At 54.6% G+C, this 26,800-nt stretch overlaps 1 protein-coding gene and 1 pseudogene across 2 annotated transcripts; one reads left to right on the forward strand and one right to left on the reverse strand.

Annotated features, from left to right (window-relative positions):
* Nucleotides 1-1,597: 1,597 nt before the first annotated feature.
* Nucleotides 1,598-26,136, reverse strand: TMEM165 (transmembrane protein 165). 2 transcript variants are annotated; one of them, XM_002717081.6, is made up of 6 exons: nucleotides 25,737-26,136; nucleotides 10,826-11,051; nucleotides 4,711-4,886; nucleotides 4,063-4,242; nucleotides 3,014-3,119; nucleotides 1,598-2,344 (listed from the first exon to the last, which is right to left on the reverse strand). In XM_002717081.6, exons 1-6 carry the CDS (start codon nucleotides 25,911-25,913, stop codon nucleotides 2,268-2,270), a joined length of 942 nt encoding a protein of 313 aa, XP_002717127.1. In that variant the 5' UTR covers nucleotides 25,914-26,136; the 3' UTR covers nucleotides 1,598-2,267. The 2 variants fall into 2 exon arrangements, with proteins under 2 accessions (XP_002717127.1, XP_008266076.1); XM_008267854.5 differs by having other exon boundaries at nucleotides 4,063-4,137; nucleotides 25,737-26,111.
* Nucleotides 9,284-10,338, forward strand: LOC100349938 (small ribosomal subunit protein eS1 pseudogene; annotated as a pseudogene).
* Nucleotides 26,137-26,800: the final 664 nt, after the last annotated feature.

Consider the following 26,800-nt stretch of genomic DNA (forward strand, 5'->3'; position numbering starts at 1 on the left):
TGGCGATGGTTGTACCAGTAAGAAGTTAAAATCCAGGAAAAGCCGTTATCTTCATATTGCTGTACTACATAAACAGACAATCATTTTCAAGCAAAAAAAAAAAAAAAAAAGGCCAGGAGATCGCAATTGGAGTGTCCCCCAGCACGGCTGCGATGTGGAACGCTGTAGCGTGATCTCCGTGTGTTGCACTATGGTTTAGGTTGGGGAGGGCCTTGGTATGGCACTCACGTTCATTCTCTGTAAACATTGATGCCCAAAGACTAGGTCAGTGCTGTACTGAAACTACTTAGTGCAAAAAAGTGTTCTGTCCACTTAATCGTTACCATCAGCCGGTAGCTGTAAACACGCCAGACCCTTTGTTGTTCCGTGTGGTTCAATGTGCTGTTCTTGACATTGCTGTCCTTCCTGCTTGGTTCTTGGCTTTACACTTAAAAACAGATGTAGCTCATCTTATTTCCAAAAGGGGTGGAGCTGTAAGTGGCTACCTGATCTTGAGATAAGAGCAAGCATTCGAGTGGAATCCAGATGTACAAAAGCGAGGCCGACGGTTTGCAGGCCCGTCTGCCCAGGCCCTCCAGTGCGTATCCGTGAGCGGGGTGACGAGTGGTCTCAACGGTGCTATGTCAGGTCCCCTGATGTCCCTGAGCTGTGTTTGCAAACACGATATTGTATACAATGTGCGCGTCATTTTGTTAGCGATACTGCCATTTTGCATTGGTGTTCCCAGTCGGTCATGCCTGTTTTTCAGAGCCCCTGTGGAGCGGGTAGCCTGCCTCCCCTGGGGCCTCACCCAGCGCTCCCCCCTGCAGGCCACCACGTGCACAGCCTGTCCAAGTCCATGTACTCAGAACGCTCTCTCCCAGGCACGTGTGACGTACTCAGACCCCTAGACCGTAGCGAGAGCCAAGCAGGTGGCATTGTCTTTTTCTTTTGTAAATGTAAAAAATAATTCGATCCAGACTTTCCTTCTTTGATTTTAAAAATAAAAATACCTCAGTGCTGTTTCCCAGTATCACCTACATTTCTCAAAAACAACACCTGCTTTATGTGGCACATAACTTGTACGAATCACATATTTTGGATTTTAAAGAAAGACTATTAAATATTTTAAAATGGCTGTCATGCATTTTCCTTTCTCCCGTTCAGCAGCGGAACCCAAATGCATTCGTGCCTCGTGTCCGGCGCTCAGGCCCCGGCCCAGACGCTTTCCAGAGCAGCGCGCGGGGCCCGGGGCCGGGCTCAGGGGCGGCACCGTGTCCTTTCTGCTCCCGGGAAGGAAGCACTGGGGACTCCTCATGGTGCGGTCACAACCGGCCACCGTGTGCGTGGTGGTGACAGAACAGAGTCGATTACAAGTTGCCTAAAGGGTGCCCTTCCCGTATCAGTACGTGCTGCCTGAACCCCTGACCCCGCGACATCGGGCGGCGCCAGAGCAAGGGTGCACCGAGCCGGGCGGGACGACGGGAGAGGAGAGGAGCGAGGTAGGCAGCGCCGGAGTGGACCCGCCTGGGAGTGGGCCGCGAGCTCAAGCTGCACAGACCCACACCAGCCCCTACAGCACAGATGACCCGGGACACACAGGAAGCAACGCCAGTACTGGGCGTACCACTTTTATTTACATCGCAGCTATGTTACACTCTTTATTCAATATAGAAAAAATATGAATACATTCATAGTATTCTTTAATTTGGTAACTCCACATTGTCAAATATTGACTGTTGCTATATTGGGTGTCCTACCCAATTAAAAAGGAAGCGTGGACCGGCTGACAGCTGTTGCTGGGTCTACTACTGGAATCACACCGGTCTCCCTAGCAAAGATCTGAGATTAAACTGCTTACTAGACAGGGAAATCTTTTTAAAAATAGAAACCAATTCATTCTTTCCCCAAGAAAAATGTTACAACAAACAAAACACCTCAGTGATCAGGAGGGAACGCACACTCCCGACAAAGCCTGCGCTCTGGACAGGAGTCGTGGGGGCGCCCGGACCCCCGCGCCCGGGGCAGAACGGGAGCCGCACTCGCATGATCTCGCCGCGGCAGCGGAGCAGCCACACGCGGAGGGAGCTGGGTTTCTTCCACACACCCAGGTCAGCACAGAATCAGTGATTATCTTTGGGACATAATACTTTCATTAACTGCAGCAAACTCACAAATCAGCGCTACAAAATACAGTATCCCCATCGCTTTTAGTCGTAATGTACACTATGTACAGACAGACAAGGGCCACCTGCCTTCCCTTAGAACTCAATACGGATGAGCGAGTCTTAAAAACCAGAATCGGGACTTATAAATAGTGCGGAAAATGCGAACGCCAGAAACACGATGCCTCCTATGATTGTCACTGGAAGAGAAGAGAGGAAAGTTAGAACGAGCGAGGGTCTGCACCCTGCCTGCGCGACTCCGCGGGGCGGCCCGGAAACGGCTGCCCTGGAGGGCCGTGCGGCCCAGCTGTGACGTGAGTGACGTAAGGTGAGGCTTCCCGCTGAGACCAGCACAGTCCGCACCTGCAGTCTCCACCCACGATTCCTAGTCAGACACCAGTAAAAACCAGAACTTCCTCCACTAGCACAGTGCTCCACTGCTTAGGGAGCTACGCTGCCGGAGCCGGAGCCGGAGCCGGGGATGTGGTGTGGCGGGTTAGCATCCCATGTGGGCACCGGTTCGCGTCCCGGCTGCTCCGCTTCCCATCCGGCTCCCTCCGGCGGAAGAGGGCCCGAGTGCTTGGGCCCCTGACCCAGAGGCGGCTCCTGGCTTCAGACGGGCCCAGCACTGGCGGTCATGGCCATCGGGAAAGTGCACCAGCGGATGGAAGATCTGTTTCTCCCTCTCTAACTCTGCCTTTCAAATAAAAAAATCTTTAAAAAACTAACAAAAAAGCTACTCTGCGTCCCACAGCGCTCCAGGTCCCGCGGGCGCGTCAAGGCACGGCAGGGCTGGCGTGGGCGCCTCGGCCCAGACGCCACCACCGGGCACCGCCGCTCGCATCTCGGCTGTGCAGCCGGAGACTCACCGGTTCTCACGGAGATTTTCTGGGCTATCATCCTGCCCCCGATCACCGCCAGGCCGGTGCACAGGCAGTGGCCCACCGTGCCGCCCACCGCCACGCCGTAGGGGTCCTGGAAGCGGGCAGAGCCAGCGTCAGTCCAAGACCAGGGTGGGAGGGGTCCCGAGGGAGGCGGCTCTTCAGCAGCGCTGGGGCGGCCGGGTGCGGGTGCGGGTGCGGGTGTGACTGGGCGAGGGAGGCTCCGCCACCGCCACCGGGACCAGGCGGCCCTGAAGACGCGGGCGGGAGGGGCCTAGCGGGGGCCGGCGGGCGAAGGATGGGGCGGCGCGGACAGCAGCCCAGGGCCAGCGCACCGAGTGACCCCTGTGGGGAGCCCGCGGCTGGGGAGGGCGGGTCCCTGTGCTGAGCGGGGCGAGGCGCCACATCCCTGAGTCGTGCCTGTGTAGACGGTAGCTTCTCAGACCGCCAGAGCACGTGTCCGTGTGGAAGCGATCCTTGAGGCGCCCGCGTCCGCGCTGTGGGGAGGCCGCCCCTGCCCACGCAGCAGCGTCCGGTGTCGGGGCGCCGCCGGGGAGAGCCGCAGGGGACGGCCCAGGTGCTGGGCCCTGCGCAGACTGCAGGCTCCTCGGCAAGACGAGGGGGCGCCAGCTGCCCGGCGACACTCACACAAACAGGGAGCGGCCACACCCGTTCTCTGCAGCAGGGCTCCTGGGGCCGGGCCGCCCTCGCCCGCCCCCCCCCCCCCCCCCCCGCTGCCTGGGCTCGGCTCAGCCCGCGAGTGGGAGGCTCGGCGCCCGGCGCCCCCCCTCTGCGGCCTGCTAAGGCGGGGAAGCAGGTGCCCCGCGGTGGCCGTACCCGCTCTCTAGGCCTCCTCTGTGGGAGCTGCCACGGACCGGGGTCAGCGCAGTCGGGGGGGCTGGGGCTGGGGCCGGGGCGCCCACGTGGGCTCCGCGGGTGTGGGCTCCCCTCACGGGGCCGGGGCCGGGAGCCCGGGAGGGAAAGGCTCGGGGGTCACTGCTGTGCCTCCTCCGGGCACAAGGTCCCACAGCACCCACCTCGCGCGCGGCCAGCACGATGGTGGTGAGCTGGGAGCGATCGCCCCACTCGGCCAGGAAGGTGAGCGTGAGCGCCTGCAGGAAGACGGGGGAGATGAAGTGCAGCCACTTCTTGGGCGGCACCGCCGCGCCCGCGCCGGCTTCCAGGTCCGGGCCGTTCAGGAGCTTGGCTCGCTGGAACTACAGCAGGTCAACAACAACATGAGCGGCAGCACAGCCACCGGAGCGCCTGAAACCGCGAGTCTCGCTTCCGCGCCCGTCTGAGTCCCGGGCCGGGAGCAGCTGCACCCGGGGGAGCCCAGCGCTGCGCCCGCCCGGCGCCCTCGTGGCCTCTCCACCCGTGCTCTCTCCACTCGCGGCCTCTCCACCCCTGCTGTCCTCTCCACCCGTGCTGTCCTCTCCACTCGCGGCCTCTCCACCCGTGCTGTCCTCTCCACCCGTGCTGTCCTCTCCACCCGTGCTGTCCTCTCCACCCGTGCTGTCCTCTCCACCCGTGCTGTCTCCACGGAACCAACGCCGCCTCCCCCGGGCTGCAGGCCAGCAGCCGCGCCTCGCCCCCGCGTCCTCTCACGCACGCACACCAGCAGGCTGCGTGGGGTCCCCGCGTGTTCCCGGGAGGCCCTCGGGCCGTCCGCGGGCTGCACTCACTTCCTCGTCCTTCCTCTTGAGCTCCGCCTGCACTTCCTCCAGTTCCTCCTGGCCCTCGTCCGGGCTCATCTTCAGGCCTTCGCGGAGCATCCGGATGCCGAAGATGGCGAACAGCGCCGTGGACACGTAGTACGTGTACACCCTGGGGATGACCGTGGTGGCGTAGCCGAACAGCACTGGAACAGATGCGGGCGTGGGTCAGCGGACCGAGTGCCCGCGGGCCGACCCCGCACTACCGCCCGCTGCTCCGCACCGCAGCGACCTCGGGGCTCGCCAAGGCCCCGCCGCGGCCCCCCACGTCTTAGACTGTCGGCGTGTGGGTGAGCCGGCACGGCAGACCCTCCCAGCTGCCGCGGGGCGCCCGCTCGGACCCCGCTCGGCACGGCCGGCCGGCTGGGGCAGCACGGAGGGGCAGGCCGCTCCCCCCACGACAGCCCACTCCACTCTAACAGGCGCCACTGTGGATCTCTCTGGCCCCTCCACGGGGTACTTCTCTGTGTGGGCGGCCCCCACTCAGGGCACAGGCACTGAGGCCTCGCTGGCTCTGCCCCCCATCAGGAATCTCACTTTACAGAGAACAGTCGTGACAAGGTTCTCACGGTGTGACCCGATTCTGTCCCCTGGTAACTACTGTAACTACACCTCGTGATGAAAACACCCGTCCCCCCGCACACCTACTCAGCACCCACGTAACTCAGGACCATGTCTCTGTTGGTAAGGAAGACGACACTTGCCCAAGTTACACAACACTGATACCTGCAGCCAAATCACAAACCCAAATCCTGTGAAACACATCAGCAGTATCAACTCAATCACTAAAACTCAAACTCCTGGAGGCCCAGAGGACACTGTCGGAATAAATGAAATTACTCTGCTTCACCGGCTCTAGAAAGAACGTATGATCGGAGAGGCGGAGAGGGGGAGGGCCACAGCAAGAACCTCCACTCACGGTTTATTTTATTTATTTGTATTTTTGAATTGATTTATGTATTAGAAAGGGTTAGAGAGGGAGAGACAGAAATCTGCCATCTGCTGGTTCACTCCCCAGATGACCGCAACAGCCAGGATGGGCTGGACTGAAGGGAGGAGCCCGAAGCCTCCTCCGGGTCTCCCACATGGGTGCAGGGGCCCAAGTGCTTGGGCCACTTGCTGCTGCCTTTCCCAGGGCACAGCAGGGAGCTGGATCAGAAGTGGAGCAGCCAGGACTAGAACCGGCGCCCATACAGGATGCTGGCTTCACAGGCGTGGGCTTTACCCACTATGCCATGACGCCGGCCCCTGGTTTACTCTTCAAACGGCTGCAATGCCAGGAGCTGGGCACTCAGTCCAGGTACCTGAGCCATCGCCTGCTCCCTCCCAGGACACCCGTGAGCAGGAAGCTGGACAGGAGCAGAGTCGGGACTGGAACCCACTGACAGAAGACGCAGGTGCCCAGCCGGCATCTAACCCTCGGCCAGACACCTGTCCCAGCAGCTCTTCTAATACAATGAGTGCAACGGCTGCAAGTCTGTCTTACCAAATGTGTAACCACATACATAAACTATTCACTATCATGCCGCGAAATCGAAGATTTTAAAGTCATGTCTAGAAATGTAGCAAGCCCACGCCTCCACACGCATCTCTGTGAATTATTACATTTACTTGTGTGTGGTACACTCGAGAACATGACACTTCCTAGCTCTGTCCACTGGAAAGGCCAAGAAGCAAAGACCTCCCCCAGCCAGGAGCCCACCCGTGCCCGGATCTGGGGTTCTAAGGCCATTCTCCCCCACAAGGCTCCCCCAGGCTGCCCAGGACTGGGAAGCAGCAGCGCGGGATGAAGCTGCAGTTCTTGTCACAGGGACGGGGCGGCCCCACTGCCCTGGGCCGAGTCAGCAGAGCAGTCCAGTGATGAGTTACAAACTCCAGGGTCTCTGCTGACCGCGCGCAGGCACACACGTGCGGCTCGGAGGGGCGCTCTGGCCCGCCACTCAATTCCAGAGCTCGGGGACTGCGAAGTTGCCATTTTACAAGCATCCAGGGAAGGCTGATGCCAGGTCTCGGGGAAGTGACGCACGGTCGTGCGGCGTCCCCCAGGCTGCCAATCAGCTGCCAGGACGGAGCTCTCGCCCAGGGGAGGGACGAGCAGCACCCGTGACACCTGGGCACCTGGACAGACACGCCTCCCCGAGGGACACATCAACCACACAGCCTCTCGGTCGAGGCCGCGGGACCTCCACCTAATCAGAAGGATCAGGGGGACAGACGCAGAACGAGAACCTGCCCACGGAGGGGGAAGGCAGGGAACGGGACCAGTGTTCCTCACGACGCTTGCGTGTCAGAAAGCACAGGAAAGGAGTGGAGGGGCGGTGCTGTGTGCAGCGGGTTAAGCCACCATGTGTGACGCCGGCATCTCAGAGACCAGCGAGTCCCGGCGGCTCCACTTCCAACCCAGCTTCCTGCTGATGGGCCTGAGAAGGCACTTGCGCCCTTACCCCCCACCTGGGAGACCCCAGTGGAGTTCCTGGTTCCTGCTGCGGTCTGGCCCATCCCGGGCTGCTGCGGCCATTTGGGAAGTTAGCCAGCAGACAGAAGATCACTCGCTCTCTATCTCCTCCCCTCTTCTCCATCACTCTGTCTTTCAAATAAATAAATCGATTCTTAAAAAGAAAAAAAATAAAGCTATACAAATATTTCAGGTTAAAAGACAATAATTTAAGAATGAATGTAGCAAAGTTAAAAAAAAAAAGAACCTCCTAAACTGAGATTTCCCTGTCTCCAGATCATGTGCGAAGCTGCAAAGCTCCTTTCCTGTATGGCTGATGACTTCCCACTGCTCTCGACAAGGGCAGATGTTGCGAAGCTGTCAGCTGGTAGTCGCTACAGGTCACTGTGATGGCCGCGCGGTCTCGGCGCCTAACTCAGGGGTTCTGCGCTAGCGAGGAGACTTCCTTCCATCTCCTGCTGGCGTGAAGCTTCCCGGTCCACACATCTACTGGGAAGAGGATCAGCGTTGATGCCAAACCGGACTTCATGCCAGCAACATTCACCAGCAGAAATAAACAAATGTTACAAAAAAAAAGCAGCCCTACCATCTCATTATACAGTGCATTTCCAGTTTTTTAAAAATACTGGGGCCGGCGCTGTGGCGCAGCAGGTTAAAGCCCTGGCCTGAAGTGCCAGCATCCCATATGGGCACCGGTTCAAGTCCCGGCTGCTCCTCTTCAGATCCAGCTCTCTGCTGTGGCCTGGGAAAGCAGTGGAAGATGGCACAGGTCCTCGGGCCCCTGCACCCGTGAGGGAGACCCAGAAGAGGCTCCTGGCTTTGGATTGGCACAACTCTGGCTGTTCGGCCATCTGGGGAGTGAACCAGCGGATGGAAGACCTCTCTCTTTGTCTCTACCTCTCTCTGTAACTCTGTGTTTCAAATAAATAAAATAAATCTTAAAAAAAAATGTTCATTGGAGCTGGCACTATGGCATAGTGGGTAAAGCCACTGCCTGCAGCACCGGCATCCCATATGGGTGCTGGTTCAAGTCCCAGCTGCTCCACTTCCGATCCAGCTCCCTGCTAATGCACCTGGGAAAAGCAGTAAAAGATGGCCCAGGTTCTTGGGCCCCTGCACCCACGTGGGAGACCCAGAAAAATCTCCTGGCTCCTGGCTTCAGATCAGTTCAGATCTGGCCATTGTAGCCATTTGGGGAGTGAACCAGCGGATGGAAGATACCTTTCTCTCTCTGCCTCTCTGTAACTGTGCCTTTCAAATAAAATAAATCTTTTTAATAAAATATTTATTTAAATTTGTGACATATTTGGTCACCTGTGTACTTATAATACCATAAAGTTAAGATTTGGAGACGTAAAGGTGATTAACTCAGTCTCTCCCTCTCTAACCCTGGATTTCAAATAAATGAAAAAGGAAGGAGGAGAGAAAGAGAAAGAAAGTCAGTAAGTTGTATAAGGCAAGGCATGCAGTGAGCTCTACAGAAATGCCTCACTGCTGCGCAGCCGCATGAGGGGCACAGGGCGATCCTCACTGCACGGACAGGGAAACAGTGCAGAGCGGAGTAACTGCTCCCAGGAGCAGAGTGGACCTCAGCTCGCGCCTGACTCCATGGGACGCTCACTGTTCTGCACCGACCATGAGCCTGGAGCATCTCAGCCGGGGAAAGCCAGGTGCAGCTGCTCCAGGCTGCGCTGACTTCCTCATCGTCAGACCAAGCAGTGAAGCCGGCACCCACACAGGGCGTCCCAGGACCCCTCACCCTACCACAGCGGCGAAGGGCAGCTCGGCGAAGACGTTTCTGTTACTGGTCGGCTCCCAAACGCCTTTCAACAGGAAAGCATGCCATACTCGGGCGCTGTTTCTAAAACATCGAATACAAGCAAGCCTGCCTGAGGTGGGAGGACAGCGAGGACTCTAAGGGGTCAGGATGCCGCATCACCCTAGTGCCTGGGCGTTGGTTCCCGACTCGGGCTGCACAGGACGCCGGCCGCTGGGTCTCCACCACCCACGTGGGAGACCTGACCCGAGTCCTGGCTCCTGAGCTTTGGCCTAGCCCAGCTCCGGCCACTGTGGGCAACCGGGAAGTGAACCAGAAGACGGAAGCTCCTTCTCTGTCTGCCTTCAAAGAACAAACAATCTGGCCTCTCTGGAAGTGTAAGTCCAATGCCTAAGTTCTCGCGCGAGTGAGGTGTACTTCCGCCCTTTTGGCTCTCTGAGCACCACCATGGCGGCTGGCAAGAACGAGCGCCTTACGAAAGGCGGCAAAAAGGGAGCCAAGAAGAAAGTGGTGGACCCATTTTCTAAGAAAGACTGGTATGATGTGAAAGCACCTGCTATGTTCAACACAGGAAATATTGGGAAACACTGGTCACGAGGACCCACGGAACCAGAACTGCGTCTGACGGTCTCAAGGGTCGTGCTTTTGAAGTGCGTCTTGCTGGCCTGCAGAACGATGAAGCTGCATTTAGAAAATTCAAACTGATTACTGAGGATGTTGAGGGCAAAAACTGCCTGACTAACTTCCACGGCATGGATCTTGCCCGTGACAAAATGTGCTCCATGGTCAAAAAACGGCAGACCATGATTGACGCTCATGTTGATGTCAAAGCTACTGATGGCTATTTGCTTCGTCTGTTCTGTGTTGGTTTTACCAAAAAATGTAACAATCAGATCCGGAAGACTTCCTATGCTTAGCAGCAACAGGTCCGCCAGATCCGGAAGAAGACGATGGAAATCATGACACAGGAGGTGCAAACAAATGACTTGAAAGAAGCAGTCAATAAATTGATCCCAGACAGTATTGGCAAAGACATAGAGAAGGCTTGCCAACCTACTGATCCTCTCCGTGATGTCTTCGTTAGAAAAGTGAAGATGCTGAAGAAGCCCAAGTTTGACTGGGAAAACTCACGGAGCTTCACGGAGAAGGCGGCAGTTCTGGGAAGCCACTGGGGATGAGACAGGTGCTAAAGTCGAACGAGCTGATGGCTACGAACCACCCGTCCAAGAATCTGTTTAAAATTTAGACTTTAATAGTGACAAATAAAATGTCCTATTTGTGAACAAAAGTGTAAGTCCAGAGTTCTTAAAAAAAAAAAAAAAGTAACAAGTGTATGGATCTTGACTGAGAAGGGCGAAATTCCATCTTAAAGTATGATCTGGGGCTGGTGCGGCACAGCAGGTTGAGCTGCCACCTGCCGTGCCGGCACCCCATGCAGGGCACCAGTCCAAGCCCCGCTGCTCTAATTCAGATCCAGTTCCCTGCTGAGCCTGGCAAGGTGCTCGGACCCCACCACACACACAGGAGGCCCGGGTGGAGTCCTTGCTCCTGGCGTTGGCCTGGCCCCGTTGCAGCCAGCTGGGGAGTGAACTAGTTGATGAAGACCCCTTTCTGTCTCTCCCTATCTGTCACTCTGCCTTCCAAATAAATAAAATAAATCTTTTTTTAAAAAGTGCCATTTGGTTGCTAGGAATTATGTACTGAAAAATGTACCTGGGTATATTTTTACTACATTCTGTAATGCAAACCAAATTCCAATCGAACTAGTTGAATGCCTCAACAACGACTCCATGCCTCCCACCATGCTTTGTCCTTCACTCAGAAATTCATGGTGGGGGAACAAGCGCACTCACCTGACAAGCAAGTCATCAGGCCCAGGGCCAGCATAGCGCCGGCCATCACGGTCAGCCGGTGATAGCGCATGGCCATGATGGCCGCTATGAAAAACGTCTTGTCACCCAGCTCAGACACAATGATAACTGATATGGCCGCCACGAACGCATGGATAAATCCCAAGTTGGTCTGGGTTGCTGGATCTTCTTTATTGGTGTGAACTGCGGCTGCTGGGGTAAATCCTTTCTGAAATAAAAAAAATAAACAAGTTACCTTACAAAAAAAATCATTTAAATTTTTTTTTGCATGTGGACCAGATTCCGTGTTTGTTTCCTGTCGTGGGCAGTAGACTCCTGCGTCACTCTGAGAGCACGGCATGACAGCAACCTCTGAGGATGGCTGCTGGGATGCAGACCTACACGCAGTTCTCCAGACAACTGCAGAGAGACTACAGACCGGCCAAACCCACTTTAAATCACCTTATTGTCTAAGTGCTTGTGATTGGAGATTCGGTTTTCAACTATGTTGATTAGCAACCTGGGAATACCCAGGTACAATTATCAAACATTCAAGTAGCATGAAGCCCACAGAAATTTCATTAACACTTTTCAAGGACAAAAACAGCATCCAGAAAGCTAAACAGGGTGCCAACAAGCTACAGCAAGACTCGCTCGAGCCCCGGTGAGCCTTAATATAGCTGCACATATGGATGGTCCTACACTGGTCTAAAAAAAACCTAGAACATAAAGAGGCCTAATAAAAGACAAACTAGAGGCTGGGTTGCCGTTAGGCTGAAAATGTAACAAAGCTCCCAAAAGGCAACACGCATGGGTCTAGGAGTGAGTGGCCAGCCCACACCAGTGTCACGGCTCAGTCCTGCCCCTGGTCTTTGCCAGGTCTGATGGAGGTTATGCCCCCTGGGGATCACCTGATGGAGGAGGCCTAAAACCAGAGGCTGGGAGCTACTGCTGGCCACAGCCGGCCTGCATGACAGGAATGCTTTGATATTATTAAGAGGTTGTCAAACTAAAACAGTGGGAGGAGGAAGGGAAGGAGGAAGGCTACGTGACAGAGACCTGATACAGTCTGCACATGTGGCCTGCAAGACCTAAATAGAATATGTACTATGGGGGCCGCCACCTGCAGTGCGGCATGCCATATGGCCCCGGTTCTAGTCCTGGCTGCTCCACTTCTGATCCAGCTTCCTGCTATGGCCTGAGTGCTTGGGCCCCTGCACCCACATAGGAGACCTAGATGAAGCTCCTGGCTCATGGCTTCACCCTGGCCCAGCTCTGGCTGTTGTAGCCATTTGGGGAGTGAACCCACAGATGGGAGACTTCTCTCTCTACCTCTTCCTGTCACTCTACCTTTCAAATAAATTAATCTTTAAGAAACAAATTTATTGTCTGGGCCAAAGAATGTCTGTCAACCCAGGTTCTAAACAGTCATCCGAGAAGCCAAGAAGGACAGGGGAGCTGTGTTCCACACTGGGACAGTCTGTGTATGGCTCCAAGGGGCAGAGCTCAGAGCCACAGCAGGCAGGTTTCCCCAAGATTTCCACCTCAAGAGAACCACCTGATGCTGGAACGGGCTAATTCCCTTCTTGGAGTCTGACTTCCAGAGAATTCTGTCTGTAAGTTCACTTACAGGAAGCGGGCCAAACAGCTCTCAACCAGAATTATTATTCTCCCAGGGGACACTGGGCAATGTTCACAAAGTTTTAGTTGTCACAACTAAAACAGAACTGCTGGCAGTTAACGCGCAGAGGCCAGAGTGCGGCTGGGCACCCCACAGTGTACCAGCCCCTACCACAGAGACCTGTCTACCCTAAATGCCAACAGGACCCAGGTTTGATACAGGATAACCAGGCAGGGAGTCGGACCTGGGTGAGCTGGAATTCTTGCCAGTCCTGCAACGTAAGTTCTGTCAGCTTGATACACCCACCTTCCCAAGAAGCACCTGGGTCTGGGACCTAAAGGAGGAGACGCCATGGTGACAATATGGTGGTCCTGTAAGAATCCCAGAAAGCTCTATGTATGCTAAGGCTCGCTGTGCCAGTTACGCAATGAAGGCACCACCCCCACCTCATACAAGTGGCTGAGACCTAGCAGGAGGTCCCTTTTTAAAAAAAAAAAAAAAAATTATTTATTTTACTTGAAAGTCAGAGTTACATAGAGAAAGGAGGAGAGGCAGAGAGAGGGAGGGAGGGAGGGAGGGAGGGGGGAGGGAGGTCTGCTGGTTCACTCCCCAATTGGCCACAATGGCCAGAGCTACACTGATCTGAAGCCAAGAACCAGGAGCTTCCTCTGGGTCTCCCACATGGGTGCAGGGCCCAAGCACTCGGGCCATCTTCTTTTTTTTTTTTTTTTTTTTTGATAGGCAGAGTGGACAGTGAGAGAGAGAGAGAGAGAGAGAAAGGTCTTCCTTTGCCGTTGGTTTACCCTCCAATGGCCGCCGCTGCAGCCGGCGCACCGCGCTGATCCGATGGCAGGAGCCAGGATCCAGGTGCTTTTCCTGGTCTCCCATGGGGTGCAGGGCCCAAGCACCTGGGCCATCCTCCACTGCACTCCCTAGCCATAGCAGAGAGCTGGCCTGGAAGAGGGGCAACCGGGACAGAATCCGGCGCCCCGACCGGGACTAGAACCCAGTATGCCGGCGCCGCAAGGTGGAGGATTAGCCTATTGAGCCACGGCGCCGGCTTTCGGGCCATCTTCTACTGCTTTCCCAGGCCATAGCAGAGAGCTGGACAGCGAGTGGAGCAGCCAGATTTCCAACCGGCACCATGTGGGATGGCTGATACTGCAGGCGGCAGCTTTACCTACTACACCAGTGCCGGCCCTGGGAGGGCCCTTTTTGACCCAGATCACACTTGGAGGTATTACGCTCTCTCACACGCCCTCTGGCCCACTCACAATGGGTATTTCTCCATGTGGCTTCTTGCTCACAAGTGCTGACTCTTTTAAATAAACCCTGTGCTCACTTGTGCACTACACTATGTCACCGCCCAGAGTTCTCTGTGGGGCCAACAACCTGGACTGGACACTTCACTTCTAAGGATCTCTTCCAGCTCCAGTAGCTTCTCTTTAATTGTTAAAACTTAGGGATCGCCGGCACCGCGGCTCACTAGGCTAATCCTCCACCTGCGGCGCCGGCACACCGGGTTCTAGTCCCAGTTGAGGCGCCGGATTCTGTCCTGGTTGCCCCTCTTCCAGTCCAGCTCTCTGCTGTGGCCCGGGAGTGCAGTGGAGGATGGCCCAAGTGCTTGGGCCCTGCACCCCATGGGAGACCAGGAGGAAGCACCTGGCTCCTGCCTTTGGACTGGCGCAGCACTGGCCGTAGTGGCCATTGGGGGGTGAACCAACAGAAGGAAGACCTTTCCCTCTGTCTCTCTCACTGTCTAACTCTGCCTGTCAAAAACAAAAATACAAAGCATGGGAATATGTAGTTTTGATCACCATGTGTTGGTTTTTTAAAGGAAAACATTTTCTGTTTGAGCTCAGAGCCATAATGGTATATATTTATTCCGGAATTTCAGATCCTGAAATTTTACAATCTTGTTTCTTTACATAAAAAGTCTACCGGGGGGCGAGCACTGTGGCAAAGGATGTTGAACCATCACTTGGGACGCCCACATCTCACATCCGAGTGCTTGGGACAAGTCCTGCCTCTGTTTCTGCTACCGACCCAGGCCCCGGCTCCTGCTCCTGCTCCTGGGAGGCAGCAGACAACGGCTCAAGTACTTGAGTCCCTGCCACCAATGCGGGAGGCTCCTGCTTTGTCTCGGCCCTTCACCCTGGCTGTTGTGGGCATTTGGGAGTGAACGGGCAGATGGAAGATTTTCTCTCTTCTGCTCTGCCTTTCAAACAAGTACAAAATGTATAAGCATACAAAAGTACATCCAGGAGGAAAATGGTGTCTTAGAATCCAGTTGAAATGTTTAATTTTTAGGATATTTAATTCACAGGATATTGGAAGAGAAAGGAAGCCCGTTTGTAAGGAACACCAGCACAGATGAACTAAAATTGCGATGCACAGAGCTAGGGGCCTTAGACTGGCAGCTGCTTATTCAAGAACCAGCTGCCAAGGCTGCAGGTCGTTTCTGAATTGTTAAATTCCCCCCAGTTGAAAGCAATGGAAGATCCCCCCCCACCCCCCGCGGGAGACCCAGAAGACGCTCCAGGCTTCTAGCTTTGGATCCATTCAGCTCCGGCCTTTGCAGCCATTTGGGGAATGAACCAGCGGATGGAAAACCTCTCTTTCTGCCTCTGCTCTGCCTCTCTAACTCTGCCTTTCAAATAAATAAATAAATAAATAAATAAATAAAATTTTTTAAAGATTCCCCCCAGTTTTTAACTCAAAGGTCATGTCTGAGTAACACTTACAATTATTTGATCTTTACTGTGGAATTTTGGAATAGTTTATGTCAGATGTTAAGGAACAACATGCACACTCCGGATGATTTATTCTTATCTTTCGCCAGAGCCCTTATAATAAGTACACTTTTATTTTACTTTATCCAAACATATGTTCCTGGACTTATTTTGCTTTTTCATCTCTTAGGTACTTGGAGATTCACAGGCTTTTTTAATTTTTATTTATCTGTGGCTGGCGACGCGGCTCACTAGGCTAATCCTCTGCCTTGAGGCGCCGGCACACCGGGTTCTAGTCCAGGTCGGGGCTCCGGATTCTGTCCTGGTTGCCCCTCTTCCAGGCCAGCTCTCTGCTGTGGCCAGGGAGTGCAGTGGAGGATGGCCCAAGTGCTTGGGCCCTGCGCCCCATGGGAGACCAGGAGAAGCACCTGGCTCCTGCCATCGGATCAGCGCGGTGCGCCGGCCTCAGTGCACCGGCATTGGAGGGTAAACCAACGGCAACGAAAAGACCTTTCTCTCTGTCTCTCTCTTTCACTGTCCACTCTGCCTGTCAAAAAAAAAAAAAAAAAAAAAAAAAAGATTTATCTGAAAAGGCAGAATTAGAGAGAGAGGTATCTTCCACTCACTGGTTCACTCCCCAAATGGTCACAATGGTTGGGACTGGGCCAGGCTGAAGCCAGGAGCTTGTCCAGGTCTCCCACGTGGGTGCACAGGCCCAAGCACTTGGGCCATCTTCTGCCGCACATTAGCAGGCAGCTGGATCGGGAAGTAGAGCACCCGGGACTCAAACCAGCTCTCACAGGATGCTGGCACTGCAGGTGGTGGCTTAACTTCCTACGCCACAGTGCTGGCCCCAACTGTTAAGTTTTCTGTCTAGCCTAAGGAAAGAGAGCTCTCTCATCTGCAGCACCGCACAGCCCTATCTTTCAAAGTCCACGGCACTACTACCTGCGCACCCAGGGCAAGCAAGAACCTGGGACGCCAGTGTCCCATATCCAAGTCCCTGGCTTTGAGTCCTCTCCATTCTGGCTTCCTGCTAATGTGCACCCTGGGACACAACAGATGACAGATGATGGCTCAAACAGTTGGGTTCCTGCCACCCATGTGGGAGACCTAGATGGAGGTCCAGGCTCCTGGCTTCAGCATGACCCAGCCTGGGCTATCGTGAACATTCAGAGATGAATCAGTGGACAGAAGATCTTTGTCTCTCTGCCTTTCAAACAAATATTTAAAAAACAAACTGCACTCCCACCATACTCAGATTAAATCTCTAGCTCTATATGAGTTCCCCGGCTTCTATTTCAGCTCCGATCACCACAGACTAGCCTTTCCTAATTCCTAATTTCTAATTCTCAATCGCTGCTCTGAGCTTGGCTATACTTTAACACCTGGGAGGCAGTGTTCCAGCGCAGTACCAATTGTTGTGTGCTACAGAAAAATGAGGCATCCCACATTATGATGTCTCGCCATATTGATAAGACACACATTTAAGGATCTGGGTTCCTTACCTTCTGTTTCAAATGTGGAGATTCCTGAACCTGTCCCTCTCAGACATCTGGAGATACCATGCTTTACTAAATATACTAACTCCAAAGAGAATACCCAGATAATCATTGTAGCTTTGCCATCCTAACAATGCAGGAACCCCTGGGATGGCTGTGGTTTTCTTTTCCTGTTCAGAGTAAAAACACACTCCTATTGTTCTCCACACAGATGCCACCAGGGCACTGAAGACCACACAGTAGGCTGAGCCTGCACAACAAAGGTGAGGTCAGTAAAAACCCATCTGGGGTCTGGCACTGTGGCTCAGCAGCCTGAGACACCATCGGCATCCCACATGGGCCCCAGTTCATGTCCTAGTTCCTCCAATTCCGATCCAGCTCCCTGTTAATAGCCTTGGAAAAGCAGAGGAAAATGGCCCAAGTGCATAGGTGCCTGCACCCACATGGGAGACCTGGATGAAGTTCCTGGCTCCTGGCTTCAGCCTGGCCGTACCCTGGCCACTGTGGCCATCTGTGAGTGAACCAGCAGAGGGAAGAGTTCTGTCTCTCCCTCTGTCTCTGTAGCCCTTCACTTTCAAATATTCTTTTAAAAAAAAAAAAAACCCTCATCACTTAGATATGCATTCTTTGTGGTATGTACTATACAATACAATTTTGTAGAATTTAACTAGGAACAAATTCTGCATTCCTAGCCTCTAACTGGATTATTTTTGTTTATTGATAATATTTTCTGCTCCAGTAAAATTGATCAGCAGTCCTATTTTTAGTGTCTGCATAACTGAGTGTTTTTTGTTTTTGTTTTTTTTTTACTTATCCAACTTTCTGCTGATGACCTATGTTACAATCAGTTGTATGTCCCACCTTGCTAAGCTATACTCCATACCCCTTGTTGTTGCAACAAAGCTATTTGTGACTGTAACACAGTCAGCTGCCTTCAGGTAAGAGAGATTATCTGAGATAATCTGGGTCCACTGTATTCAATCACCTGAAAGTCCTCAAGACCAAAGCAGAGTTTCCCTGGAAGAAAAAATTACAGCCATGACAGCAGCTTCAGGCCAAGCCTGAGAGTAAACCTTGCCCACTGCGATGACCCACCCTACAGATAACTAGCCCCCCAAATTGCCAAATCCTTGCAGAAAAATCTCTTCACCCTGCATCTTCAAAAAAGCCTTACAGAATGTCCTTACTTAGGGAGGGGCATACAGAGAAAAAGGGAACTCGGGTATTGAGAGAGCCAGGCCATTAGCAGAGCATCACGGAGGGCCGTGTCTGGGGGAGATGGCACCATTCACGAGCTCCTAACCTACATGCCAGGGGTTTCCACAGGCTCTGCTGCATCTGATACTCAGGAGTCAAGCAGAGACCAAAACCAACAAGAGAGAATCAACTGCGCTAAAGTCGCCGAGCAAAGATGGTAAGGAGTAACGGTGCCAAATGAGAACTGAAAAAGACCCCCAAATTCAGCACCTCACTAGACACAGACAACCTTCAAAAATGGAATTTCAACAAAAAAAAGCAGAGCCTTTAGCCAAGCCATGAGAGAGGAAAGCAAAATGAAAAAGCAGCTAACCCACCAGTTAAAATTCGGCTTAGGAAACAACAGAAGCCAGTGAAGTCAAGGAGGGTACAGTAAGTGGCTTTTCTTCTTTCCCCACAGCAGAAATCTGTGAGCGTGTGGCAGCAGCTAGAGAGGAAGCGACGGAAGGGAGGAAAGGCCGGAGAAGGGGAAGGAAAGCACTGGAGGTCAGAGAACAGGCACAGGCCACAGCACAGGCAGGAGGTGGAGGAGGGATGATGGCAGCACTCAGGTGCACGTGGGAGGGCTGGGGGAATGCAATTCCAACCTGATGTTCTACACGCGGACAGGGGGCATTACACCACAGCACAGATGAAATACCAGAGTTTTTCTAGGTGCAAATACCACTATTTCAATATTTTAATGTCTGAAACAAATTATTTACATCTTAGAGCAGGATCAACAATTTGCAATTAAAAACAAAAACTTGTTGCGTAAAACTCTCCTGATAGTTAAAATGTTAATTCAAAACTGAATTAACATTCAGTTTTGGGTCCGGCACTGTGTTGTAAGGAGTTAAGCCGCTGCCTGCAAGGCCAGCATCTGATACGGGTGCTGGTTTGAGTCCCGGCTGCTCCATGTCCCTTCCAGCCCTGCTAATGCTCCTGGAAAAGCAGGATGACCCAAGGGCTTGGACCTCTGCTCCCAAGTGAGGGACTCGGGTGAAGCTCTGGCCTGGCCCAGCCCTAGCCGTTGCAGCCATCTGGGGAGTGAACCTGCGGACGGAAGATCTTTCTCTGCAATTCTGCCTTTCAGATAAATAAGCTGAAAAATTATAGACTTTTTTAAAATTCCCTCATTTAGAAGGCATTCTTTTGAACTTCCATGATCCTCAAGAGGAAGATGAAAATGACAATCAAGAAGGAAAGTAGCGCCTGCTCCAGCTCTGGAGTTCAAGTGAACACAAGGTGACTACTGACACTGTTCAGACACTGCCTTGGAGTCTCCAACTGTACACGATGGCGCGGAGACGATGCAGACACCTGCTTTCTGACATCTACAGCTTGCTACCAAGAAAAGGACCGATGTCTGCCGAAAAAAAAAAAAGTTGCTGGACACAAGCAGTCAAACAAGAGGCGAGACTATCTGAAGACAAAGGACTCAGGAAAATGCTCAGAATCGCCTTGGAACTGCCTCAACGGTACTGATCAAATCAGAGAAAGCTTTTCCAAAACTGATTACTAGTATCCAGGCAGAAAAGGCTTTTCTGAAGCTGTAAAAATGTGCACAAAAATATAGATGCAATTTAAACAATGACACCACGTATAAACCTGGTCTCATAACCTGGGGCTAACAGCCACTTGCAATACCAGCATCCCATATCGGAGTCCTCCAGCTACTCCACTTACAATCCAGATTCCTACTAATCCTACCTGGAAAAGCAGTGAATGATGGCCCAAACACTTGGGGCTCCTGCTACCCACGTGGGAGACCATGATGAAGTTCCTGGTCCCTGGCTATGCCAGCCCCAGACCTAACTGCTGTAGCCATCTGAGCAGTAAACCCGCAGTGGAAGATATCCCTGTCTCTTTCTCTGTCATTCTACCTTTCAAATAAATTAAAAAAAAAAAAAAATTAGGGCTGGTGTGTGGGGAGCAACCCGGACTGGACTAAGTTACTGGAATTAAGACTTATTCTATGCATCTGCTCTCCCACAATATGGCGCTGGGAGAGGAGAAAACAGCTTCTACGCAGCTGCCTCTTGCCAACTTGAGTGATGACCTCCAGGAGCTGATCCTGCTCCTGATTGGAGGAGAGCAGCGTACTCGGCGTGTGGGCAGCCGAGTTGGGATTGGCGGAGGAGGACTATAAAGGAGGAGAGAGACGGCATGCACCAGGAACATCTAAGGGGAACATCTATCTGAAGGAACACCTGTGCAGCCCCCGAGAGAGCCGGCCGGCGGTGTGCCGCTCCCCCGCGGAAGTGGGGAATGTGGCAGGGGGAACCGCCCTTCCACGGAGGTGGAAGGGACGGTAGCCAACCCGGGAAGAACCAGCAGCAAACCCGGGAAGGGCCGAGCAGACAAAAGAACAGCGCAGGGTCCTGTGTCGTTCCTCCACGAAGAGGGGGAGCGACACCGGTGCTGTGGCATAGCAGGTAAAGCTGCTGCCTGTAGTGCCAGCATTCCAAATGGGTGCTGGTTTGAGTTCCGGCTGCTCCACTTCTGATCCAGCTCTCTGCAATGGCCTGGGGAAGCGGTGGAAAGCTTGGGTCCTTGGGCCCCTGCACTTGTGTGGGAGATGCGGAAGAAGCTCCTGGCTCCTGGCTTCAGATCGGCACAGCTCTGGCCACTGCGGCCATTTGGGAAGGGAACCAGTGGATGGAAGATCTTCTCTCTCACCTCTCTGTAACTCTGCCTTTCAAATAAATAAATAAACCTTTAAAAAAATTCAGATACAATATTATAAATTTTCACTATTAAATCTTTGTGAATAACTTAGTTGTTTTTCAACTAATTTATTTTGGTTAAGGTCTCTTGTTAATTCATATTAGAATACATATCTAAATAGGTAGGTGTTTGGGGCAGTGGTTAAGACTCCAACAATATGGGAGTGCCTGACTGAATCCCAGACCCTCCATTTCCAATCCAGCTCTCTGTTTAACACAAACCTGGGAGGCAGCAGATGAAGGCTCAAGTAGTTGGGCCTCTCCCACCCACATGGGAGAACAGCATGGAGTTCCAGGCTTCGGGCTTCAGTCTGTCCTATCACTGGCTGTGGGCATCTGAGGTGTGAACCAGAAGATGCATAGCATTCTGTCTGCCTAAAACTATTTTTAAATAATATATATTAACAATTACATTTTAATACTTATTTTAATGTTTTAAAAGTTCTATGAATGTTACTGGTTTTTTTTTTTAATTTTTTGACAGGCAGAGTGGACAGTGAGAGAGAGACAGAGACAGAGAGGAAGGTCTTCCTTTTTGCCGTTGGTTCACCCTCCAATGGCCGCCGCAGCCGGTGCGCTGCGGCCGGCGCACCGTGCTGATCCAAAGCCAGGAGCCAGGTACTTATCCTGGTCTCCCATGGGGTGCAGGGCCCAAGTACTTGGGCCATCCTCCACTGCACTCCCTGGCCACAGCAGAGAGCTGGACTGGAAGAGGGGCAACCGGGACAGAATCTGGCGCCCCGACCGGGACTAGAACCCGGTGTGCCGGCGCCACAAGGTGGAGGATTAGCCTATTGAGTCACGGCGCCGGCAAATGTTACTGTTTTGTAACGTATAAATGTGTACACACTTGACATTTGCTAAGTGTACTTAGTTTCACTGATCTTTAAACTGTTGTAATTATAGAATACCACCAAATAAATTCAGTAACACATGCTCCTTTGTTCCAAGGCAACTGTGAGTAAAGAAGAGAATCTTAACTGGGAAGAGATCAGAATTAGGGTGGACCTGGTGAAGGTAGGACTTCAGCTTAACCAAAATGGAAAAAGTTTAAAAAAGAAGATCCAAGTGATCAACAGCACTTTTCCCCCGTGGGTTTGTAAAGCAGGATTTAATGCTGACTGTTAATTCACAGTGAACTCCCTCTACTTCTTGACCTAACTTGAAAGAAGCACACCTATATGCAACGCCTGTGAGAAGTGCAGTCCCCTTGTAAAGTTCCCGTGAGATCCGACTGCATTTCCCAGACTGCCGAACAGCGAAAGTGAGATTTTCCTCTCGGTGTGCCACGTCCACTCTCACACTGTAGCATACAAACACTAGAGTTAAACATCCTATCCTCTGTGTGTAGCTGCAAAGCCAGCCATGCTGAACCCTCAATTCTGTGGCCAGGAAACTGCACTCTGATCACTTCTTTTTTTTTTTTTTTTTAAGATTTATTTATTTACTTGAAAGTCAGAGTTACACAGAGACAAGAACAGACAGAAACAGAGAAAGGTCTTCCATCCATTGGCTCACTCCCCAATTGGCTGCAACAGCTGGATCCATGCCAATCCAAAGCTAGGAGCCAGGAGCCTCTTCCAGGTCTCCCATGTGGGTGTAGGGGCCCAAGGACTTGGGCCATCTTCTACTGCTTTCCCAGGCCACAGCAGAGAGCTGGATGGGAAGTGGCGCAGCTGGGACTCAAAATGGCGCCCATAGGGGATGCCGGCACTGGAGGCGGCGGCTTTACCTGCTACGCCACAGTGCTGGTCCCTCTGATCACTTCTTACCACCAAGCACCAAGCGGACAGAAAATGTCAGTGACACTTTGGTTCTATCCTATATACCAGTGCCTGGGTCTGAGTCCCAGTGCCATCTTCCTGCTAATGTGCGCCCTGGGAGGCAGAGCAGGCGATGCCTCAAGGACCTAAGACCCTGGCACCCAAGAGGGAGACCTGGATTGAGTTCCCGGTTCCTGGCATCGGCCTCAGCTCAGCCCTGGCCACTGTGATCAAATGGGCAGTGAACCAGGACAGGAGCTCTCTGCGTCACCCCCTCTCAAATTTAAAGGAGAGAAGAATCATGCTATACCGTGCCTACCTCTTCCCTCCACACTCCTAGCTGTTAAAACATGCTTATTTTCATCTATTTGAAAGGCAGAGTCACACACACACACACGGGTTGGAGGGAGGGGGAGGGAGGGAGGGAGAGACAGACAGAGAGATCTGCCATCTGTGGTTTCACTCCCCAAATGCCCAGCCAGAGCTGGACCAGGACAAAGCTAGGGGCCTGAAACTCCACCTGGCCCCAACATGGGCGGCAGGTGTTCAAGCACTTAAGCTGCCTCCTGAGATACACCAGCAGGCAGCTGGACTGGAAGCAGAGGAGCCAGGACTCCAAGCGGCACTCAGATGTGCAATGCAGGCAATACGGGACATAGGCCCTGGCTTAATCCACTGCTTCACAGGACCGGCCCATCGCGCCCCTAGTCTTAAAGACAAGGATCACTGGGCTGTTTCTACTGTGGTCTGTATTCTGTGTCTAGATTTTTGTCTTAGCTTTCAAAAAAGGGCATTGACATATCCATCACTATTTTTATCTTAAAAATCACAGTATGACTAAAATTTGGGACAAAATGTCTGGGAAATTACATATTCATAATCTCTCTACACACAAAATTCCTTTTACTCAAAATGTTATTAAAGCAAACTTCTGAAATTGAGTTAAATGTCAGGGGGCTACATGATGAACACTAAGAACAGTTAACAAATCAGCACGTTAGTGGGCTGAGCTCGGTCAGTTGAGCCTGGAAGTGACAACAGGGCAGGGAGCATGGGAGCCCCACTCCTGCACACCCAGCGCACGGAGGCAGGGCAGGCGGGCAGGCAGAGGGGAGATGGCAGGGGAGCCCACTCAGCCTGAAGACCCTGGTCTGTCTCGGGAAATGATCGCACTTCCTATGCACTCTGGCCTGGGGGCACCTCTCTGTAACCACAGGGCATTTACCACTTGTGAGTTCCAAGGCTTTCCTCTCTTCTTACAAGCTCCAGTTATGGGGCCCATGTTGTGGCGCAGCTAGTAAAGCTGCCACCTGCGATGCTGGCATCCCCTTTGGGTGCCAGTTTGAGTCCCAGCCGCTCCACTTCCCATCCAGCTCTCTGCTGTGGCCAGGGAAAGCAAGATGGCCCAGGTCCTTGGGCTCCTACACCCACACTGGAGACCCAGATGAAGCTCCTGGCTCCAGTCTGGCCCAGCCCCGGCTGTAATTCTGCCTTTCAAATAAATAATTTCATCAAGTGGATTCTTCAGCAACTTAAAAAGGGGGAGGGGCTTGGACAGATTCTATGAAAAACAGGGTTTTCTTGGTTAAATTCATATTTCAGCCATTTAATATTTACATTTAATATCAGATATATACTTGCGATCAAATACTTTATTTCATCCCTAGGAAATCATTCAATAAACGCCAAGAACAGGCCAGGTCTTAGGGCAAAGACAAAGCTGGCGGGGGCAGACAAAGCACGACACAGGAGAGCCAAGGCAGCAGCATGTGTGTGCGGACACACCGCAGGACAGAAATAAAACCCCACTGCTGTCCCACGCGGGGAGAGCGAGCCAGGCAGCAGGATCAAAGCCCTGTGTCAGCACGCCAGCCAACCTACCACTTAAAATCCACTAACAAAGTAAGTGGGTCAGGTGAGTTCTGGCATGACACAGCGAAGCTGAGGCAGAGCTCTGGACTCCAGTGCTGGTCCTGTTGAGAACTAGCTCGGTCTCAGTGACATTAACCCACCACTCCCAAACCTAGCCTCCCCCGTCCATCACGGGAAACCGCACCTGCTCCACCTGCCCGGCAGCGGCGGGGGTGGGGTGGGGTGGGGTGAAGCGGGCCCCCAGAATCAACCTGGCTGTAGCTTTCAAGTCCCAGCCCCTGCCTGCAGGAACTCCTCGTGCCTGCCTCCAGTCAAGGGGACTGCATTAGCTCTCTAGCCTGACCACTACGTGTGGACAGCTCGAATTCTCAGAAAGCTGTGCTTAGCGAAAGCGAAATCGGCCTCTCAGAAATGTGTACCCTGGTGGTGGTGGGGGGGACAAGGCCCACAAACCACGTGGTCTGGCCGGGCCCCAGGCGAGCCAGGTGGCCCTGAAAGTGAATAGACCCACAGCAGGTTCCTTTTTACCCGGATGACTAGGTATGGCCCACCAATAAGGATCTACATGTCCTAAGGGCCTCTGGCAGAACAAGGATCCCCAGCCCTGCTCTAAGCCTACAGAGAAACCAGAACCACTGGGAAACCAGAATGACGCCCAGGGAGAATTCACCCCGAACCCGGGAATATTCGGGAGGACGCCAGGGACAGAAGCCTTCTGGGCTTCTTGGCGAGAGGGTTCTGACCCGCAGGACTGGGGCGGGGGGGGCTGCTGAGAGAGCAGGGGGGGTGTTCCAGAGAGTTCGAGTACAGCATCTGAGCAGGACAGCGGGGCTGAGCAGCCGGGGGCGGGTCAGGAAGAAGCCGGAAGACCCATCCTGCCCAGGAGCTGGCCTGGAGTCAGGACCCGGGGGCCGCCCGCGGCAGACTTCCAGGAAGACGGGAGCACTCGGGCCGCGCCTGGGAGGAGCAGGCGCCGCGGGGTCCGCACGTGGCCCGGGCCCCGGGGGCAGGGGGCCAGCCGGTCGGCACTGGCTGGGAAGCCGGCCGCCCCCTCTTTCCAGAAGGGCACGCCAAGTGCAGCGTGCCGCTTCAGTCCCACGGGCCTGGGGCGCTGTGTCGGGTCCAGGTGCCCCCCTCCCGCGCGAGCCCGGGCGCGTCCAGGGAAGGGACTCGCCGGCCTCAGCCCCTGCCAGGCCAGCTGCCCTCTCCCAAAAAACTTCCCGCTCGGGATGCGTATTCCCGGCGACTCGGCCACTCATCTCACCCCGGGCGCGTCGGCTCCGGGGCAGCATCTCGGCGCCCGGGAGCTGAGGGCCAGCGCGCCCCCACCCACCCCCGGCTGGCCTCGCCGCGTCCCTTCCCCCACCGGGAGCCGAGCGCGGCCTCCCCTCCCCCGCGGCCGCGAGCCCGGGGACCCGGAGCAGCCGGCTCCGCGGCCGCCCCGCCCTGGCCCGCTCACCTCGGCCCGCGCCGGCTCGGGGCCCTGCGCGGCCGCGGGCTGCGGCTGCAGCTGCTGGGCGGGCGCCTGCGGCTCGTTGTTCCGGCGGCTGAGGTCGTCGTCGGCACCGGCCTGGACCCCGGCCGGGGCCCACAGCAGCGGAACCAGCAGGAACAGGAGCAGCCCGGCCGCCGCCATCCCGGCCGCCGAGCCGGCCCTGCGCGGGCGCCACACGAGGAAGTGCCGGCGCCCGGGAGCCGCGGCCACGAGCAGCCGGCACCACGCGAGAGGCGTTCGAGGAGCGCGTGAGGCGTAGCTGCAGGCCCGCGTCCCTCAGGCGCCGGCTCGGCCCGCGGACGCGACACGGGACTCCGCCAACCGCCTCAGCGCGGCCACGCCCCAGCGCCCGGGGCCCGCCCCCTGCCCGGGGCGGCCTCCCATTGGCCCGGCGTCCGCCCCGGCGTCGTGACGTCCTCCGACAGGTTGAGGTGCGGCCCGCGCGCTCCTCCCCTTGGGCCCGGCGCGCGGCAGGTACCGGCGTCGGCCGCGGCCGCTTCCCGCGTCCGTGCGCGCAGCCGGGTCTGCACTGCGGGCCGGCACCTCCGGCCCGGTCCCCGACCCTCCTTGCCCTCACACCCGGCCCTTCTCGGCCGGCAGAGCAGGTGGGCGCCCCTGGCTACGTGGCGCTCGCCTGCGGGAAGGGGCCCCGCACCACCAGCGGCGCGGGGACGGTCCTCGGCCGCCCGACTGCTCTGCCTCAGTTTACCGGCGCTCGCCCCTGGGCCCCAGACGTCCGCCGCGCCCTGCTCCCGCAGTGCCTTCCCGGCGGTGTGCGTGTCGCCCCCGCACCTCAGAACCGACCGATGAGGACTTAGCAGGATGCGGCTGGGAGAGGGCAAGGCCAGGAGCCGGGCCGGGGTGATGGCTTAGGCCTGGGAACCCCTTTCACGTCTGGGGGAACCAGGCTCAGTGACCCGAGCTCAGAGGAGAGCGGGGGAGCGCCGCGAACCACGTGCGGGCGGCGGCCTGGGTCAGGCAGGCTCCCGCGTGGGCCGGTCCTCGTGTCTCAGGCTCCCGCGTGGCCA

The sequence above is a fragment of the Oryctolagus cuniculus genome, chromosome 8 (assembly GCF_051225735.1).
Source record: "Oryctolagus cuniculus isolate XC-2025 breed Fujian yellow rabbit chromosome 8, ASM5122573v1, whole genome shotgun sequence".
In the NCBI taxonomy this organism is placed as follows: domain Eukaryota; kingdom Metazoa; phylum Chordata; class Mammalia; order Lagomorpha; family Leporidae; genus Oryctolagus; species Oryctolagus cuniculus.

Excerpts from the sequence above, each read along its gene's own strand:
- TMEM165 (XM_002717081.6), bottom strand. The coding sequence starts at position 25,913 with ATGGCGGCGGCCGGGCTGCTCCTGTTCCTGCTGGTTCCGCTGCTGTGG. Across the intron at positions 4,887-10,825 it reads CCTGATGACTTGCTTGTCAG|TGCTGTTCGGCTACGCCACC; the intron begins GTGAGTGCGCTT and ends CATCTGTTCCAG. Across the intron at positions 3,120-4,062 it reads TCGTGCTGGCCGCGCGCGAG|GACCCCTACGGCGTGGCGGT; the intron begins GTGGGTGCTGTG and ends GCCCGCTTCCAG.